Below are 16,445 nucleotides of genomic sequence, written 5' to 3'. Positions count from 1 at the left end.
TGAGACTAGTGGACTTTGCAGTTAAAAAGTCTGTTTCCTGATGCATCTTTGCGTGCTCGCCTTTCGTGTCTCCATTTACTGGCAAGGTACGGAAACACAGATATGAACAACAGGAAACTGAGACGGAGCCAGGTACAACTGTAAATAAAGCACACACTACGATCCGTACACGGGTTCTTGATAGACGAATTTGACATTCTTAGCGCATGGTCGATAACACAAGTATTGCATAGCACTTCGTCAATTCACTTGCTATACACTTCTATAAATCCGTCTCAACATCGTTCATCCACCGACTTCTAAAACCATACCGAGTCCACCTGATACAACTGAAACACCTCGACTCAGAACAACTTTTCACACCCCTTTTCAATAGAGTATTACAAGGCTGTGAAAGCAAGGAGCCCTTTCAATCGTACCGAACAGAGCGTGACAAAACTCCGCCATCCCTCGTATATACAAGTTCCACCTCGTAATGTAAACGTACTCAAAAGGGTAGCCACCCTGTCGTTGTTGCCTTTGAAGCCAAAATAAAAAGGAAAAAGAAAAAGAAACCAGGAATGCACCGGTTCTGAATGTTGTAGTTGAAGAAAATGTTGCTCTCGAGATGGTGCTCAAGATGTTAAGGAGTGATTAAATTACAGCCTACTCTTAGAAAATGGCTGGATTTGAAAGAACAAAGTAGACGCCGGGAAGTGTGAAACGCCGTTTGAGTGCACATTCCACCTCCTAGCGAGAAATATCGAAGGACGTGGGTATCTTTCTAGAGACATAGGAAATTTCGTAGCGACCGATTATGGTAGCGTAAAAGGAGAAAAACAAACTGATTTTTAAAAGTTTTGTGAGATACCTGCACTCTGCTGTGGATAATGAGAGGGGTTCTCAATACGTGTGTTTCGGCGTGCAGGGTTATCTCGAATGATGGCCTGTTGAGGTCCGTTGTCACTATAAGGGTTTTGCGAGTATTGATCATAGTATGCGCCGCCGGCACCATATGGTACTCCTATGGGGTCTGATGCGTCAGATCGGCCAGCAGCACTGTATGAAGAGGAAGCGTTAGAGGGACCACGATGCACATCAGCACCACGGTTATTGGCAGCAGAAGGGCCCATGGCTCCGAGGATCTCGCCTTCTGGGGAGTGTGATCCGTCCATCAGAGGCTCACCAGAGCGAGCATCTGACATATTTCCTCGAGTTGGTGAAGTAATGTCCGAGTAGGCGCCAGTGACACCGCCAGACAGGGTAGTGGAGGCCTTGCGACCAGTAGAGCCGATAGTAGTGTTGCCCCAGCCACGGTAACCTGAAGAACCATCTTCCCTCATCTCATAACCGCTGTCTGCCATTCCAACAGCAGGGATCGTAGGGTCGGCGTTCGGGTTGTAGGCATAGTCTTCAACTTCCTTTCGTCGCTCTTCCTCAGCCTGTCTTCTGGTCTTTCTCTTCTTCCACCAAAACAGGCCCAGGAGAGCAAAAATGATAATAGCAGCAATTGGTACGGCAACACCAATGGCAACCTTGCTCTTCTGGCTCAGGCCTTCGCTTCCACCACCGCTACCACCACCGCTAATTGCATCAGCATCGTCCGTACCAGTGGCCGACGCAGAGTCCTCGGTAGCTGTGACCTTTTGGGTACGGATGGCGGTAACCAAAACAATGCTCGTTTCAGGCCCTGAGCTGCCTGTTACTGTGACGACAGTCGACAGAACCTCGGAGGTAGTAATCTCAGATACGGCAGCTTCTTCAGTTGAACTAGGATCGTTGTTGCTGTCATCTGTGGAGGATGGGTCTGCGGCTTCGGTGGTAGGGTTGGCTTGAGTAGCGCTGTTAGGTCTTGTGGAAGGCGGAGGGTCATCAGATGAAGGTGACGCATCCGCAGCGGATGTTTCCTCGGCGGGAGGTGCGTTTGTGGGGCTGGCATCATCGGATGCTTCTGCAGGATTGGTCGTTGGTTGTTCGTTATCAGTCGGGGCAGCACTTGGCTGGTTCTGAGTAGCTGAAGGGCTGTTGTTGGAGGGTTGGGCCGAAGCTGGGTCCGAGGTAGCTGGGGCAGCAGGAGAAGAATTGTCCACGGCCGAGGAAGGCTGGTTAGCAGCGTCGGTGTTGCTGCTGTCGTCGGCAGGAGAAGATGGGTTGGCAGCCGAAGGTTGCGCAGCGGTGGGCTGAGCGGGTTGACCCGGTGTGGACATGGCGAAAGTAGGCGCGCTCACGCTAGGGAGTTGTCTGATACCGAGAAACATGTTAGCTAGTTGTCGGGCCCTCGCATTGAGGATGTCGAGGTTCAGAAAGAGGTAGAATTCGGGAACATGTGTCTAAGGGAGACGGTGCAGCAGCGGGTAAAGTCAATCAACAGAAGGGGGCCGTTGACATTAGACGCGATAACGTCGGAATGGGACGAAGGAATATTGGCGATCAAATTTCTCTAGATTAGAAGCCTAGATTGGAGGGCTCAAGTATGGGGGTTCGAGGGAGAATGAGATTGGGATTGAGATATCATTGAATTGTAGTGAATGGTCAAGCGATAGGAGGATGAGATGCAAATGCAGGTATACTTAGATGCATCGTAACACAACGTACCTTTGGAGCTGTTGAACAACCGTTGATCCGTTTCAAAATGAGAAAGAAACGAAAATATTCGCCAGGGACGCGTCAAAGACGAAAAGGCAACAGTTTGAGATTGACCTGTTGATGCGTGAGAATGAGAGTAAGAAGCGAAAGTGAAGTTGGGCCTGGGTATGGCAGGTATGGATGGTGTGGTATGGTATGGGGATGGCAAGTCGGGCGGGTAAAAACAGAGAGAGCAATAGCCTGGAAAGGCCGCACCCACCCTAACGTAACGGGCAGGAACTCAAATGGAGGAGGTCTTAGCGGCCGCTGGAGGTGGAAGGAGCAGGAGGCCCAGGCTTGCCCGTCGACCCAGTAAATGACCTCGCAGCTCCACCAACTTGTGCCAGGACAGACCAGGACCTGGAGCGAACAGTGCTTGAGCTCCAATTCTTTTTTTTTCTTCCCTTTTCCCGTTCAGGGCCAAGAAGGCTTTGGGTTCCAGATTGAGATCCGACGTAACGTAATGTAACGTACCTTGCTTTAGTAGTCTCGGTAGGAAAACGCCGTCTTGTTCTTTGAAGCTCAGGCTGAACTTAACAAACCTTAGTTCACTACCTATTCAGATACCTGTCCGGGTAACGAATATAGGTGTCCTGAGCCGTTCAGCTAAGCAATTTACAGCGATGCGAACGGCAACTAAGAGAAACGGGTGCCGGTTTACTTTCGGTAATGGATGGAGGCGTATTGCGCTATGTTATCCCGGTTGACTTGTTCGTTCTTGGACAAGAAGAGAGGAATGCGTATCAACTTCAGAGTAGAGAGTAACAATCACAATAAAGAAGTTGTAAGCAGAACAAAACACTCAACCAGATGGTGGAAATGTCAAGGAGACGAGTGTGGCACACAATGATTAAATCCAGCATCGGGCCTTTCTTTTGGTTCGACACTGCCATTCGCACACGTTCAAAAACCTAAGACTCGGGGCTCATCAGCCACAAAGTTGACAATTGGTCTGTCCCGATCTGGTTTGCTGGCTTCATTCGGGGTCTTCTTGGCATGGAGCCCCCAAGGACGATGCTATGGATACGAGCCGCCTCTCCCACCTCAATGAGGCTGTGTGTGTTTCTGATGCTTTTACTCCATAACTTGGTCTGCTTTCTGATGTTCTCAGGACGATCAACGGAGCGACACGAACAGAAACTCCGTAGGCCTGTTCCGATGATAATTTGAATTGCTGTCATTGTGACTTTATTTGTTCACATTTCATTCATCGCTGTAATTACTGAAGAAGCAAGCAATTATTTAAGCTTTACCCCCCCCCCCCCCCCCCCCCAAAAAAAAAAACTCCCTTACATCGCCCTAGAGACTTCAATTTCCTCTGCAGCAGAACCGCAACCACAACGCCAACAACCAACAACCAACAACACACCAACGACGTAACATCTACCAACGAATCATCAACACTAATTGTACGAAAAAGTTCCCTCTCCAAGCCCCATCGTCGTTTCACCAAATGGGGTCATCACGTCATGATGATGGGGCCAAGTGACAAAACCTCCAAGAGAATCCGCCACTGAGCTTCAGCTTCTAGGGATAGGGACAGACCCTGTGATGATCATTCATTATTAAATATACATACCTTGTAGAACCCTACCTGTTCGTAACTTTCACGCAAAAGCACGAGGGAGTCTGCGGGATATTAACACATCTAATCAAATTCATCGCCGAGGTGGCTGGCATTCAATCACATGTATGGCGTGTCAGAAACCCTTTAATTTAATTGTTGCTGCAATGGAATGTCATTATTCCGCACGCACAAGGAACAACAGTAGCATGGTATCGTTTTTTTTTGTCAAAATGCTCTATTAGATTCAAGCCTGATACCGAAAACCTGATATCTTCCAACCTCACGTGCCATCAATCTTAATTCAGAGCATATATGCAATCTCGGCGCCATGACCAGAAATGTCGATGCAATGCGACCCTGGCTCTTAAGACCTGACGCTCCACGTTCAAGTGGATGATGACCACTCATCCACGATTAAATTGCACTCTCAATCGAAAAGCTTGTCTGTGAATTGAAGTGTCAGAGCTGAGACATGGACGCCCTTTCAAATTGAATATTCAAAGAGGCCTAGGCACCTACCATGTACATAAGCTGACCTTAACGGTAAATGACATGATCCACCACTGCGAGGATCCCTATACTTTGGTGGCCCAGACTATTGGCAACTCAACAGCCAACGTATGTCGCTTGACAGCCTCATCAAAGGATCGAAATGGCCTTTGTTTATCGTTATTATATGCTTTATCTATTCAAGCTGATCACCATAGATTCTGTTGCTGATATCACAACCTGATACTTTTGTCCTGACATACCAACATCTCATAGCATGTATCCTATAAATTATACCACGGAGTATATATAGCCTAGGGTCTTTTCATATAGAATGGTATAAGTATCCGTATTTACACTCATCATTTGCCATTATCTTTTCAGACTAAAGAGATAGAATGCAAATAATGTCGAATTTTTCTTTCCTATTCCTTGATGCCAGGCAGATTTGCTGTCAGCTCCACTGAGGCGTTGGCCTCCAAAGCTAAAGCACAACAGAGCCCAAAAATAGAATCTGATCGCGTGTCGTCGTATCGCTCCAGGAACACGGCCTTGATTCGACGGAGACTAGTGATCGCCATAATCCACGATGCCCAAATGATTTACCAAGCCTACCAATTATTCGGTGCCTTACTTGTGCATGGCCTGAAATCCGATGCCATCAAATGAATAATGAATGCGGCGCGGGAATTAGGTGTTACGATAGTGCAAAGGATACGAGAAACGTCGCGACCATATCTTCAGGATCATCACGGCCCAGAAATTAAACATTATATCACAGCTACAGTGGGGAAATCGCAAGGTAACCTTATCGAAACACAAAAGAGTATAGAAACAAGATGCCAAAGTTGAAGTGATCAACGGCAGATCCAATTGACCTATGTACAACGGCTGGACGTCATCCGAGCCGACAGTCGTCATCTAGTTTGTCGTGTGGTTTTCCAAGACCGTCTATAATATGCAAGCCAGCAGGTTCCCAGTATGAAGAATAATATCGCAAGACATCATAACCCTAAAATGCGCCTGAGAAGAGAAAATGTGCAAAGTGGACAAGACCCGCGCACGCTGTATAATGAATGCCAAAAGGACAACGCTAAGAGAATTTTTGACACTTCTGTGATGACCGAAATCTCGGGTTATTCACAATAATGTTTGCGCTGCTTTTTGGTTTATCAAGGTCGGATGCCCCAGGATGGCTTCAGCGTGTCTTGTAGTGCATCAGCAGTGAACACTTGGTCACCAGGCAGTCGGCTAACACGTCCAGCTCCGTTGCGGATGGCTCCGAGCTGAGCTTGAGACATGCCACTACGGTTACTCCTGATACTTCCAGCATCGCTCATGTTGTCGGAATCCTTAAACTTCTTGGGGGGCGCAAAGTCGAGACCAGTGAATGTACCAGACTTGCGGAGAAGATGGCTGTGACTAGTTAGCAAGAGGAATAGTATCAATTGGGAGGGGAGACTCACGGGCTAGGAAGGGCGGCGAGCTCCTCGAAGGGCGAGACTAGAGTTTGAGCAGCAGGTACAGAGGGGGAGTAAGGTCGTCTCTCGCCGAAGGGGCTTTGAGAACGGCCGGCCGCCGTATCACGAATGGTGCTGGGAGGGGCAAAGTCGGCGGCGTTGATGAGGAAAGAGTTGTCGTCTCGAAGCTTAGAAGGAGTGGGCAAGGTGGTCAGAGGCGCAGGAGGAGGCATCCTCTTCATGGGAGGCTGTCGCATCCTGGCCGAAGCCGAAGAGTCGGGTCGAGGGCCAAGAGCAGAGCCAGCGCGTGATCGTCCTCCAGGACCACTGTGGAAGCTCATGCCACCGATAGAGCCGTTAGGACCACGAGGTCGGGGGCCTGGACGACCGGGACCGGGACGACGGCCAGCCGGTGGAGGTGTCATGGCACGGCGAGTGACAGGCTGGGCATAAGGCATGACGAATGCGTTTGTCTCAGGGTCGAAGTAGGCTTGGTCGCCACCCATATAACCTTGATCGTAATCCTCATAGTACTGAGCGGCAGCGGCGGCACGAGGAGCGCGAGCAGGAGCACCACCTTGGGCCATAGCAGGCATAGGAGGCATTGGTGGAGGCGCCTCCTCGCTCTCTCCAAAGTACTCCTTGTAGAAAGAACGGATACGGTTGGCACGGTACTCAGGATCCTCAGACTCGTTGATATCATCCGGAGGAAGAGGTCGGAATCCAACTGAAAGGCGCTTGTTGTCTTGGTGAGGAACTCCGAGGGCATTCTGCTGAGGCGCAGCTTCGACAAATGATCCTCGCTGCATGGAACGACCACGGGCGTCGTCATCATGGTCCTCATAGTAACTTGAAATGTCAGCGGCAGCATAGTTGGAACCTTCGCTCTGTCGGTTTTGAGCAAGAGGAGCGGATTTCGGAGCATCGGGAGAGGACACGGTAGGAGACTTGGGCTGAGGAAGAGAGAAGTTCAAACCCAGGCCAGTTGCCTCATGCTCACGAGCAGGAGGCAGAGGGAAGTCGGTAGCAGGTTCCTGTGAGAAGTTGGGCAACTCGAAATCAGGAGTCTTGGATCGCGCGACAGGAGGTTGTTGAACAGAGGGAACAGCATGCTTCTCATCGAAGTCGGAAACGACTCCAATTTCAGGGACGATAGGAGCAGGGTGGAAACCATCATTGTCAGAATCAAAAGGAGACTTGGCTGGGTGAGCTGGCGCAGGCATCTTGGGAGTGCCAAAAGGATCGACTCTGGATTCAGTTGCAGAGACTGGTGTCTCGGGCAAGGAGTTCATACGCGAGGGAGGCATCTTGAGACTTCCAGGCTTTCCCGAGTTACGGGGACTGTTAAATTTAGTATTATGCGAGTGGGAATCCTTGGGTTTAAAGGACCGCAATGAGCCGGTCTCGCTTTGCGTAATGGCTGCAACGTACTGGTAAGGGTCCTGATTATCATTCCCCAATGACTTAGCCAGAGAGTTGAGTGACTCGCGCGATTCCTGGAGGCCTGGAGGCAACAAGTAAGGCGATGAGAGGTTCATATCCATTGACAGCTGACTGGGTTTGTGGGCGAGTGTCTTCTCACCCCCTCCCATGAAGATACTTCGACGGGCAGACTTCTTTCCGCCGCCATCGTCCAGTCCGAAGTCCAGGCTCTTGTGGGGGTCGTGGGCATCCTCCATCAACTGCTTCTTCATGTTTCTACGATGAAGGTAGAACAAGAAGCCGACAATAAGAACAATAGGCACACTAAACAAACCAATGTCAGCAAACACGATCCAGTCGACGACTGATTCCAAGATCAAAGGCGCGGTTAGGAGCATACATGATAGCGATGACGATAGGAACGACCAAGCTGCTTGCACTTGCTGCTGCACAAGTGTTGTCATCCTTGCAGTTTTCTCTGGTGACTAGTCGGCGAAAGATGGTTGATGACGAAGAGGCTGTCTTTTGAGAAATCGAGGAAACATGTTGGCCAATTTCGGCGCGCTCGCCTTGATAGTGAGTGAGCCCCATTATGTTGTTGTCGTTGCTAGCGCATACACTGTATACAAAGATGTCGGTCGTCAAAGTTGTTTTGGTTCCTCCAAAGAAAATTCGTCAGGTGGCATGTAAGAATATTAAGAATTGTCGAAAATTAACGTCCGAAAACACAGATGTCGGAATTATACAGCTGATATGTAGGCGATAGTATTAATAGAGAGCTGGTGCTTCTACAACTATCGTCTTCACTGAATGTTGTTGATACGGCAGTCGAATGAATGAGAAACTGATATCGGCTCGTTCAAGGATCGCAAGAAGCGTAGAAACGGGTAATGAGCACCGTAGGATCGGAAAGAACGGGACTGAAATGCCAAAAGCTAGCGAGCAGAAGCTATTGAGCGATTGTGATGTGAAAGAAGGTCGCGGTCACTAAACAATAGACCAAACAGAACGAATGACTTGAGCTTTTTGGCTCTAGAATTAAGCAGTTATAAAAGAGTGGAAGCCCGCTGGCGCGCAGCTTTGGCAAAAATGCAGAATGATGCTGTCGTCGTCAACCGAAGAACAGTTGGAGAACGAAAGAAAGAAACGACGAATGAGTGAGAGAAGGAGAGTAGTAGGTAAAGAGGAAGAGGAGGTGGTGGAGCTTGATGTGAGTGGAGCACTGCGGGAGAGGCACAGGAGTAGCTTAGGAGAGGCAGGTACAGATAAGTAGGGAAGCCAACCTCTCCACCAGAGATAACCTGGACAACACAAAAGAGACAGCCTCAGTGCCTAGCTGAGAACGTTATTCCCCTGCTTCACTGGTCGAAATGCTCTGCCACGGCGAGTTTCTCGTTATTTTTCACAGAGCCATAATGCTTGAGACTCCCCGTCGGGAGGGCCGCCAGCGCAGCAAAGACAGGGGATAAAGACCGTTCATGGATCCCGCCCATCCCAGACAATGCGCCTGTGCTTTGGTCAAACTAGTTCTTAAACGATATCCCAATCAGGGGAGACACGACGGAGCGAAATGGAGTGACACCAGTTCAAACCATCGGATTGGCCCTCGAACCCTGGTCTTTTTCAACCCCTTCCAAGGACTCCTCCAAGAGAGATTAAGGTGGACCTTGGAACAGCTTTCTCAGCGCATCCTATTGACCTATTCATGGATCCATGGAAAGTTTGCAACAAGGACCGGTCAAGGCTCAAAATCGTCATGGAGGCCTTGCCCGGTGCACAACGACAGATGGAAGATTGATTGCGTTGTGTTGCTTGGGCCAGCCATTGACGCATCCCCCATAATCAACATCACAGTCATCAACTAGCAAACGCGGATACCAATGTGCGGATACTCAAGCCTCTTTCGCAAGCCTTTCCCCAAGCCGACTGAAGGCAGGAAATAAAGAACCGTTTAATTTCCAAAAAGACTCTCTTGCCTCGCCACCCCGTTAGCGCCCGCATCAAACCACCAGTCACAACAGCCATGTATACCCAAAAGAAGCTTCAGAAGCTAGTTGTGGATGCACAACCAGGCACAATCTCGCACAAAGCGACAAGTCAAGATGCACAATCGGCCCCTGGCCAGTCAAATCACAAGAATGCACTGAGTTATGAGCGCTTCATGCAAGGCACGAGTCTAGTTCCAGACTAATCCCGGTTATCAAGTGGAGCATCCGATCAGGGAACAGGCACTGAGCCAACGAATGCCGTGGAACTGGTTTGCTTGGACAACACCAAGCCTTGAAAAGGAAAGTAAATAAAGGGGGAGAAGTTTCTATCCCCGCTTGTCCGCAACACAGTGGCGTCAGGGGCGCTTGCTATCTAGTTAATAAGCAGGTCAAGTCAATTGTGGTGGCTGCTGCAGGTACAAGTTGCACTACATAGTTGGGCCGACAATTAAAGGCCTCGAAGTTCTTTTGGACGAACTCGTCCCGGCACTTGAGACCTCAAGGCAGTATCCGCTACAAATGACCGAAGACGTTCTGTAGTCTCCCGTTACCAGCTAACTGGGCGACGCTGGGTAAGACATTAGACCTGAAAGCGTCAAAAACTTCACTCGCGAAAACACAGTCAATCTCTACCATCTCATACTGTCGATTTCCCGGTTTCTACCCCTGGCTGAGCAACTAGCTAGCTGCAGGTGGTTACAGGAGATCGTCAACTCCCTCATGTCAAGATGCATATCGCCAATTATTTAAAGGCTGAGTCGTTCCGACCGCATGTTCCTGCATTAGATTCTTCTAGTTGCCGTGGGTCATAATTTCAACAATTACCCACAATGCACTGTTTAATGCAATGTAGCTTTGTGCATGTCTCCTTCGCTTCCATGCTTTTGTTAATTATTAGCAGTTGTGTCGCTTGCCCACGTATAACGCACACACAGACAGACAGCGGGGGAAATCTTTGATTACACCAAATTACAGGAACAAAAAATTAATCGACGATGTCAATATGGAGCTTGCAATTTGAGCCGATGGCCTCGTCCTCGAGCCGTCTTCGCGGCATATTTCACCGATCCGCCGGGGAAACCGGATGCTTATTTTGGTCTCAGATTTGATGATGCTCCCTGATATTTTGAGACGAAGCTATTGCCATTGTTACCTTACATGCTGGATGGCAAACCCATAAGGTTGTTTTGAAGCTTGTTTTGCTTCTTTGGCGAGACTCTTCCATTGTATTACCATCACGTCCACATTGATATTGAGTTCCGTCTGATGGCGGTCAGTGATAAATTAATTATCCCATAATCTGACTGCTGACAGGCAAGCTAGCTCGTTAATGTCCATGGGTATCCCTATAATATCTCATAACCAGACTCGTCAGATCGAGGCAATTCCCTTGGAAATCAAGCTATGGCCCTATCATGCCATCTGACTTTGAATCAAGCAAGCAATTGGCGTTTTCTTTGTCGCTTGTGGGGAAATGGCGAAATGCCTCACACCGTAGCCAACATTTATTGTCCTTAATGCCGAAGTTCTGAAACCGCCATTCATCTGCCAAGCTAGCTATTTCCTGTCTTGGCCTTCCTGGCAGTTTCACCTAGTTGTCACTGGCCCCGTTTGTATCCGTCTCTGTTCTCATCCCCGTCGATCGGTCGTGATCTTGTAGAACTCTGGTGCATACTCCAGGAGCCAGGTCTTCTCGATCTTGGTGACATCCCTGATGAATATCTTGCTGCCAGTTTCCATCGCTTCATGGAAGATGACCCAGTCTGCCTTGCGGTTGAACATGAGTGAAGTGGGATGCGCGTGAAGAACCATGTTACCCTCCACGTTGCGAAACGTCCCGTCTGGCTGCATCCTTGCTGCATGGGCAAAATAGCCCGATGTAAGACAACGGCGGATCTGTTCTGCCTTTTTGGCGTTGTCTTCCGGTGATGCTTGACCGGTGAGAGTTTCATCCACATTAATATTAAATCGTTCAAGATACCGTTTTAGTTGTGCTCGAATGCTGACCGCTCGACTCATCGACTTATAGTTGAGGTTGTTGTCATGACAGAACTTTGCTTCTTTCCGACCCTTGGTGACAAAAGCTTGGTAGGCGTTGAGCAGTGTCAAATGGTCGCCCTCCTCGACAGCAAACTTTCTGCGTGATGTTTCCATCTTCTTTCTTTCGCCCTCGTGGGAGAACCATACACTGCCTCCAAGGCTTGTCATAGCCGCAATAGTTAGCATCTCGCTCAAGCATCCAAATGATGGTGCTGCTAGAAGCGTTTTTGCCATCATCGGCTCAACAGCCAACTCAGCCATCCTGGAACCCATAGGTCGAGTAAGCTTGGCATATTCATCCAGGGCTCCAAGGGCGTATAGTAGCTCGAGAGCCTTGGCCATGAGTTCAGACGGTGGTGGAGAGAGAAAATCGAACCGCACAATGTTGTCTATACCCAAAGCTTTAAGCTGGAGAACAACAGGTGCCAGATTCGATCGCTGCAGCTCAGGAATATTGGCATATTTTAGTGATTGATAGCTCTGCTCGGTATATAATCGAAAGCATTTCCCAGGTTTTGTTCGTCCAGCTCGTCCGGCACGTTGAGATGCAGCCGCCTTGGAAACGGGTGTGGCAGTGAGGGACTCTATGCCTGTCCTTGGATCATATGCCCTTAATTTCACGAAGCCACTATCAACCACGAAAACAATTCCTTCGATGGTGACTGAAGCTTCTGCGATATTCGTTGAAAATACGACCTTTCGAGTGCCCTCTGATGGCTTGTCAAACACATACATCTGTTGTTCTGTTGACAAGCCCGCATATAGTGGCAGTGGCATCAATGGGCCGTATTTGGAATTGAGGTCCATCATCCGCTCACTAACTGCTTGTATTGCATTGTCAATCTCTTCTCGACCAGTCAGGAAGACTAGGATGTCTCCTTCACCCTCTTGGGTATGTATGTCGAAAACGACATCGATAGCCTTCTCAACGTAGTTTTCTGCTGGTGACTCCAGATATAGTATATCTATGGGATATGTCCTTCCCTCGAGACTCACGATGGCACCAACCTCGGCTTTCTTCTCTTTATCGCTGTTCTTGCTATTGTTTTGATCATCGCTGCTTGATGTAAAAAAGTCCAAAAATTCCTTGGCTTGTAGGGTAGCACTGCTGATGATGATACGCAGCTCAGGTCGCTTCTGGTGAATCTTTTTGAGAAGGCCTAGTAAGACGTCGGTACTGATAGATCTCTCATGTGCCTCATCTACCATGATGACTGAGTATCGCGTCAACAGCGGGTCAACGAGAGCCTCCCTGATCAGGAGGCCGTCTGTGAGAAACTTTATCTTGGTTGAGGCCGAGGTCACATCTTCAAATCGTATTGAGTATCCAACCTCTTTGCCTAGTTCACAGCCAACTTCCTCGGCAACACGTACTGCTACCGTGGTTGCCGCGACACGACGAGGCTGGTGGATGTCAGTAACTTTGTGGATATGGATATAGCTTCGTACTAACCTGAGTGACACCAATGATTTTTCCATCTGAACACCAGCCTGCTTGTTCCAGGAATTGTGGGATCTGCGTCGTTTTTCCAGAGCCTGTTTGGCCTATGACAATAGTGACAGGGTGTTTCTCAACGACATATAAAAGGCTTTCGCGGTGTTTTGCGATAGGAAGTAATGCTGCTGGTTTGTGAAGAGCTGGAATAAAAGAGGCATCCAGGTCCAAGTCGGTCATCTTGACACAATCAAATTGGTTTGTACAACCCTGAAGCCGAAAAAGGTATGAGAGTTCCAAACGCGCGTATAGATTTTCACTATAGTCTCATGAAAGTCACTCTGTTTACTTACAATCAATGTTATGCGAAGCACTGAGGTTTCGCAGTTAAGCTTCTGTGCATTAAAGTTACCCTAGAGTTGAGACGAGCTATGTCGCAAGACTATGGTAACCAATCAAAGAAGTGAATCGTATAAGGGTGCATTGTGGCGAGTGGGTCAACGTCATCAGCTTCGTGTAGGCTAATTGACCCCTCGCGCCTCACTCGACATTAGTATCACGAGCAAGGCCAGGCTGAAGCGAACTCCCCAATTTCCCTCGACATTGCATATTTCAGCCAACCTCAATCAAATTTCGTCTATATAATCGTGGCATTTTGAGCTCCAACTCAAGTCATACCAAAGAGAAGTACGATCACGATGTCAGCCCCTGGAGAAACGGTACAGTACTCCTGTCAAGAGCCATCTTAGTACAGCTGCGATCAGAGGACGAGCGCTAACATCCCTTTCGATGAAGAACAAGGCCACCACCGAGAGTGGCCCTGAGTCGCCTACTACTGCCCGACCTCTTGATCTCGACGATGACGATGTTCAGGAATCGGGCGTTCTAGGAGGTGACGATAGCAACACCACAACTGCTGCTGCGACAAACACCTTCCAGCCCAAGAGTCCTGCCCAGGCTCAGGCCCCGACTTCAACAAACGAGGCAGCGCCTCCTAAGCCTCCCCGTCCTGTCTCCGAAACCCAACAGAACGAGGCCATACTTAAGGAAGCTTTCCCTAGTGTAGAGTTAAGTGTCATCAAGGCCGTGCTGAGAGCCAGCGGTGGTCGCGTTGAGCCTGCGTTCAACGCTCTGCTGGGTTTGTTCCACGTAAACATACCCCGAAGGCACAGTAGACTAACATGCGCGCAGAGTTGACTGACCCAGATGCTGCCCAAAACGAACCCACCGATGTCCCACCTCCTCAGCCCCCCAGGCCCCAGAACAGATCTCAGATGTCGCAAATGGAGGCAGATGAACTATATGCGCGCCAGCTCGCGGAACACTACGACAATGTCGGTGATTACGAGAACCGAACTGCCAACCGTGGAGCCAACGATGGACGGCAAAGACAGGGACAACAAGGACAACAAGGCCCGGAATGGGGCGACGATCGCGAACACAGCTTCCTCGACGACGACCTCCCTGTCATTCGCGAAAACCTTCGAAAGGGGTTCTTTGAGACACAAGAGAAGGTCAACGGATGGATCACAAACCTGAAGAAGAAGATTGAAGAGAATTTCGATGAAAGCGAGGAGCAGACACAAAGTCAAGGACAGCCTTTCCGTCGTCCTGGAGAGTCTAGCCGCCGGAGCGGTGATTATGATCGATATGATGCGGACCCTCAAGTGCTCAGCGATGACTTCGCTGGCATGAAGTTCTCATCTGATGGAAGTGAGTATAGCGTACACAATGAGCCAAAGCAAATATTGACGATTTTAGCTCCCATGAACCGGCCCATGGCCAACACTGGCATGTACAAGCCTCCGCCTCCATCAACTTCACCCAAGCCTAGCAACGGCCGACGAGTTGGCTTCAAGGAGGAAACGGAAGAGATCAACATGTACGATTCATCACCACGAGTGCCACCCAAGGATGCGGCCCCCAGCAGCGGTACGAGAGGAAGCAAGTGGCAACCCATGTCCGCCGTTGAACCAAGCCCCATCGTAGAGAACGACCCATTCAGCTTGGGAGATAGTGAAGATGAGAGGGAGACACATCAGAAGCCCAAGGATGATAAGACTGATGATAGCGAGCGCCTGAAGAAGGCGACTGCTGAAGCCATGGCTGACAGCCTAGCCGAGTCAAAAGAGACAGACGCAAAGAAGAATTAGATGTATGGTGTGGAATGTATACGATCGCCATGCGGTCCTGGAGGGGGTAGATAGTGTGGTAAGACATAACTGAGAACCAAAAACAGACGCATTGAAGAGGTTGCTGTTGCATCAGCTATATCGATAACATGGGTAGTCAGACTCTGGGTATAACCCTGCGTCGTAGTTTTCAATAAGTAGCATAGTAAAGCCTTTCTTTCGGTATTTCACCACAATAACTTGCCCTTATGCATTGCGTGCTATATACAGTCGCAATTATCCGGGTTGGGGCGTCACCGGGAGAAGTTCATATTGTATAGATTTGGCGTAAAGGAGTTACTTAGCCCGCAGAGGGAAACAAGGCTCACGATGTTTCTGCCTGACTGGCCTTTGCTGGTTGTGATGATATGGCACAAATTGAGCTTGAAAATGTCCCATTACTCAGAAACCAAGAAAGCAGAGGCACACACCGAGTGCAAGTGATCTCGACAGAACCGAATGGGAAACAATGATGTAATTACAAGAGCAGGAAGTTCATCTCGAAAGGGCTGAAGTTGGACACCAACCGCAGGGTTTAGTTTAAGAGATGGGCCCATATCCTCTTTGGCCCCTTGTTCATGACGTTTCTCCTCGGGTTTACCAATAGAAACACAACAGGTTATGGGTTTGGCGATAAGTTGAGCGGCGCTGCGCGTTGGCCGCGCGGAGAAACACCAAAGAGGCTCCGTTGCGATGCATCCACAATATAGCTAAATGGAGATATAGTAGTATCGCATCCCCGGAGTTGCAAGCCGGACCTGTCGCTCAAGCACGGGGTCAGATACGGGATGACTATTGGATGGCAAATCGTGCAGCCACCGGGTGAGATTAGCGGATGCTTGTTACTGGGTCCTGTGGATGCTAAAGATGTATCTTTGCAGTAGTGTTAGATGTATGCGATTCTGTTAAGGACCTAGCTCAATGGATAGAGACGCCGGCTCGAGCCTCTTAATTGCCCCACCATTGTTCGCGACGTCGTGGGACTATGGAGGTCACAGTGAGAGAACCGTGATCAAGTCGTCAAAGAAAGAGGAGAAGGAGGAGGGGAAAAGGGGGTACAATTCAAGAGCACGAGGCCAATTATTGCTTCAATTTATATGTCAATTGGTATGATCCAAGTATATTATTCATGAGCTCGACCTATCATTGGCTGTCCCCGCTTCTTTTCGACTACCATTCGCCGTTGACCGTCTCGTTAGTAGATGGGAAAGAGCCACCGGGCTGAGTTTGAGAGCGTCAAAGTGGACGTCCACCGCACTTAGGTACCTT

At 49.2% G+C, this 16,445-nt stretch overlaps 4 protein-coding genes across 4 annotated transcripts; 1 reads left to right on the top strand and 3 right to left on the bottom strand.

Moving 5' to 3' along the window:
• Positions 1-830: 830 nt before the first annotated feature.
• FSST1_004412 (uncharacterized protein) lies at positions 831-2,237 on the bottom strand (the record flags this gene model as incomplete). The annotated part of the gene is made up of 1 exon (XM_083223772.1): positions 831-2,237. One exon carries the CDS (start codon positions 2,235-2,237, stop codon positions 831-833), a length of 1,407 nt encoding a protein of 468 aa, XP_083087842.1.
• A 3,595-nt stretch (positions 2,238-5,832) lies between these two features.
• Positions 5,833-8,133, bottom strand: FSST1_004411 (uncharacterized protein; the record flags this gene model as incomplete). The annotated part of the gene is made up of 3 exons (XM_083230584.1): positions 5,833-6,076; positions 6,127-7,866; positions 7,943-8,133. 3 exons carry the CDS (start codon positions 8,131-8,133, stop codon positions 5,833-5,835), a joined length of 2,175 nt encoding a protein of 724 aa, XP_083087841.1.
• A 3,026-nt stretch (positions 8,134-11,159) lies between these two features.
• On the bottom strand, positions 11,160-13,245 carry FSST1_004410 (P-loop containing nucleoside triphosphate hydrolase protein; the record flags this gene model as incomplete). The annotated part of the gene is made up of 2 exons (XM_083230581.1): positions 11,160-12,974; positions 13,024-13,245. 2 exons carry the CDS (start codon positions 13,243-13,245, stop codon positions 11,160-11,162), a joined length of 2,037 nt encoding a protein of 678 aa, XP_083087840.1.
• A 549-nt stretch (positions 13,246-13,794) lies between these two features.
• Positions 13,795-15,158, top strand: FSST1_004409 (ubiquitin-binding protein CUE5; the record flags this gene model as incomplete). The annotated part of the gene is made up of 3 exons (XM_083230580.1): positions 13,795-14,143; positions 14,197-14,718; positions 14,767-15,158. 3 exons carry the CDS (start codon positions 13,795-13,797, stop codon positions 15,156-15,158), a joined length of 1,263 nt encoding a protein of 420 aa, XP_083087839.1.
• Between the last annotated feature and the right edge of the window lie 1,287 nt (positions 15,159-16,445).

The sequence above is a fragment of the Fusarium sambucinum genome, chromosome I, assembly GCF_050947815.1.
Source record: "Fusarium sambucinum isolate potato_lamoka chromosome I, whole genome shotgun sequence".
In the NCBI taxonomy this organism is placed as follows: Eukaryota; Fungi; Ascomycota; class Sordariomycetes; order Hypocreales; family Nectriaceae; genus Fusarium; species Fusarium sambucinum.
The sequence above is the reverse complement of the archived record's forward strand: the minus strand, read 5'-3'. Positions and strand labels throughout refer to the sequence as shown.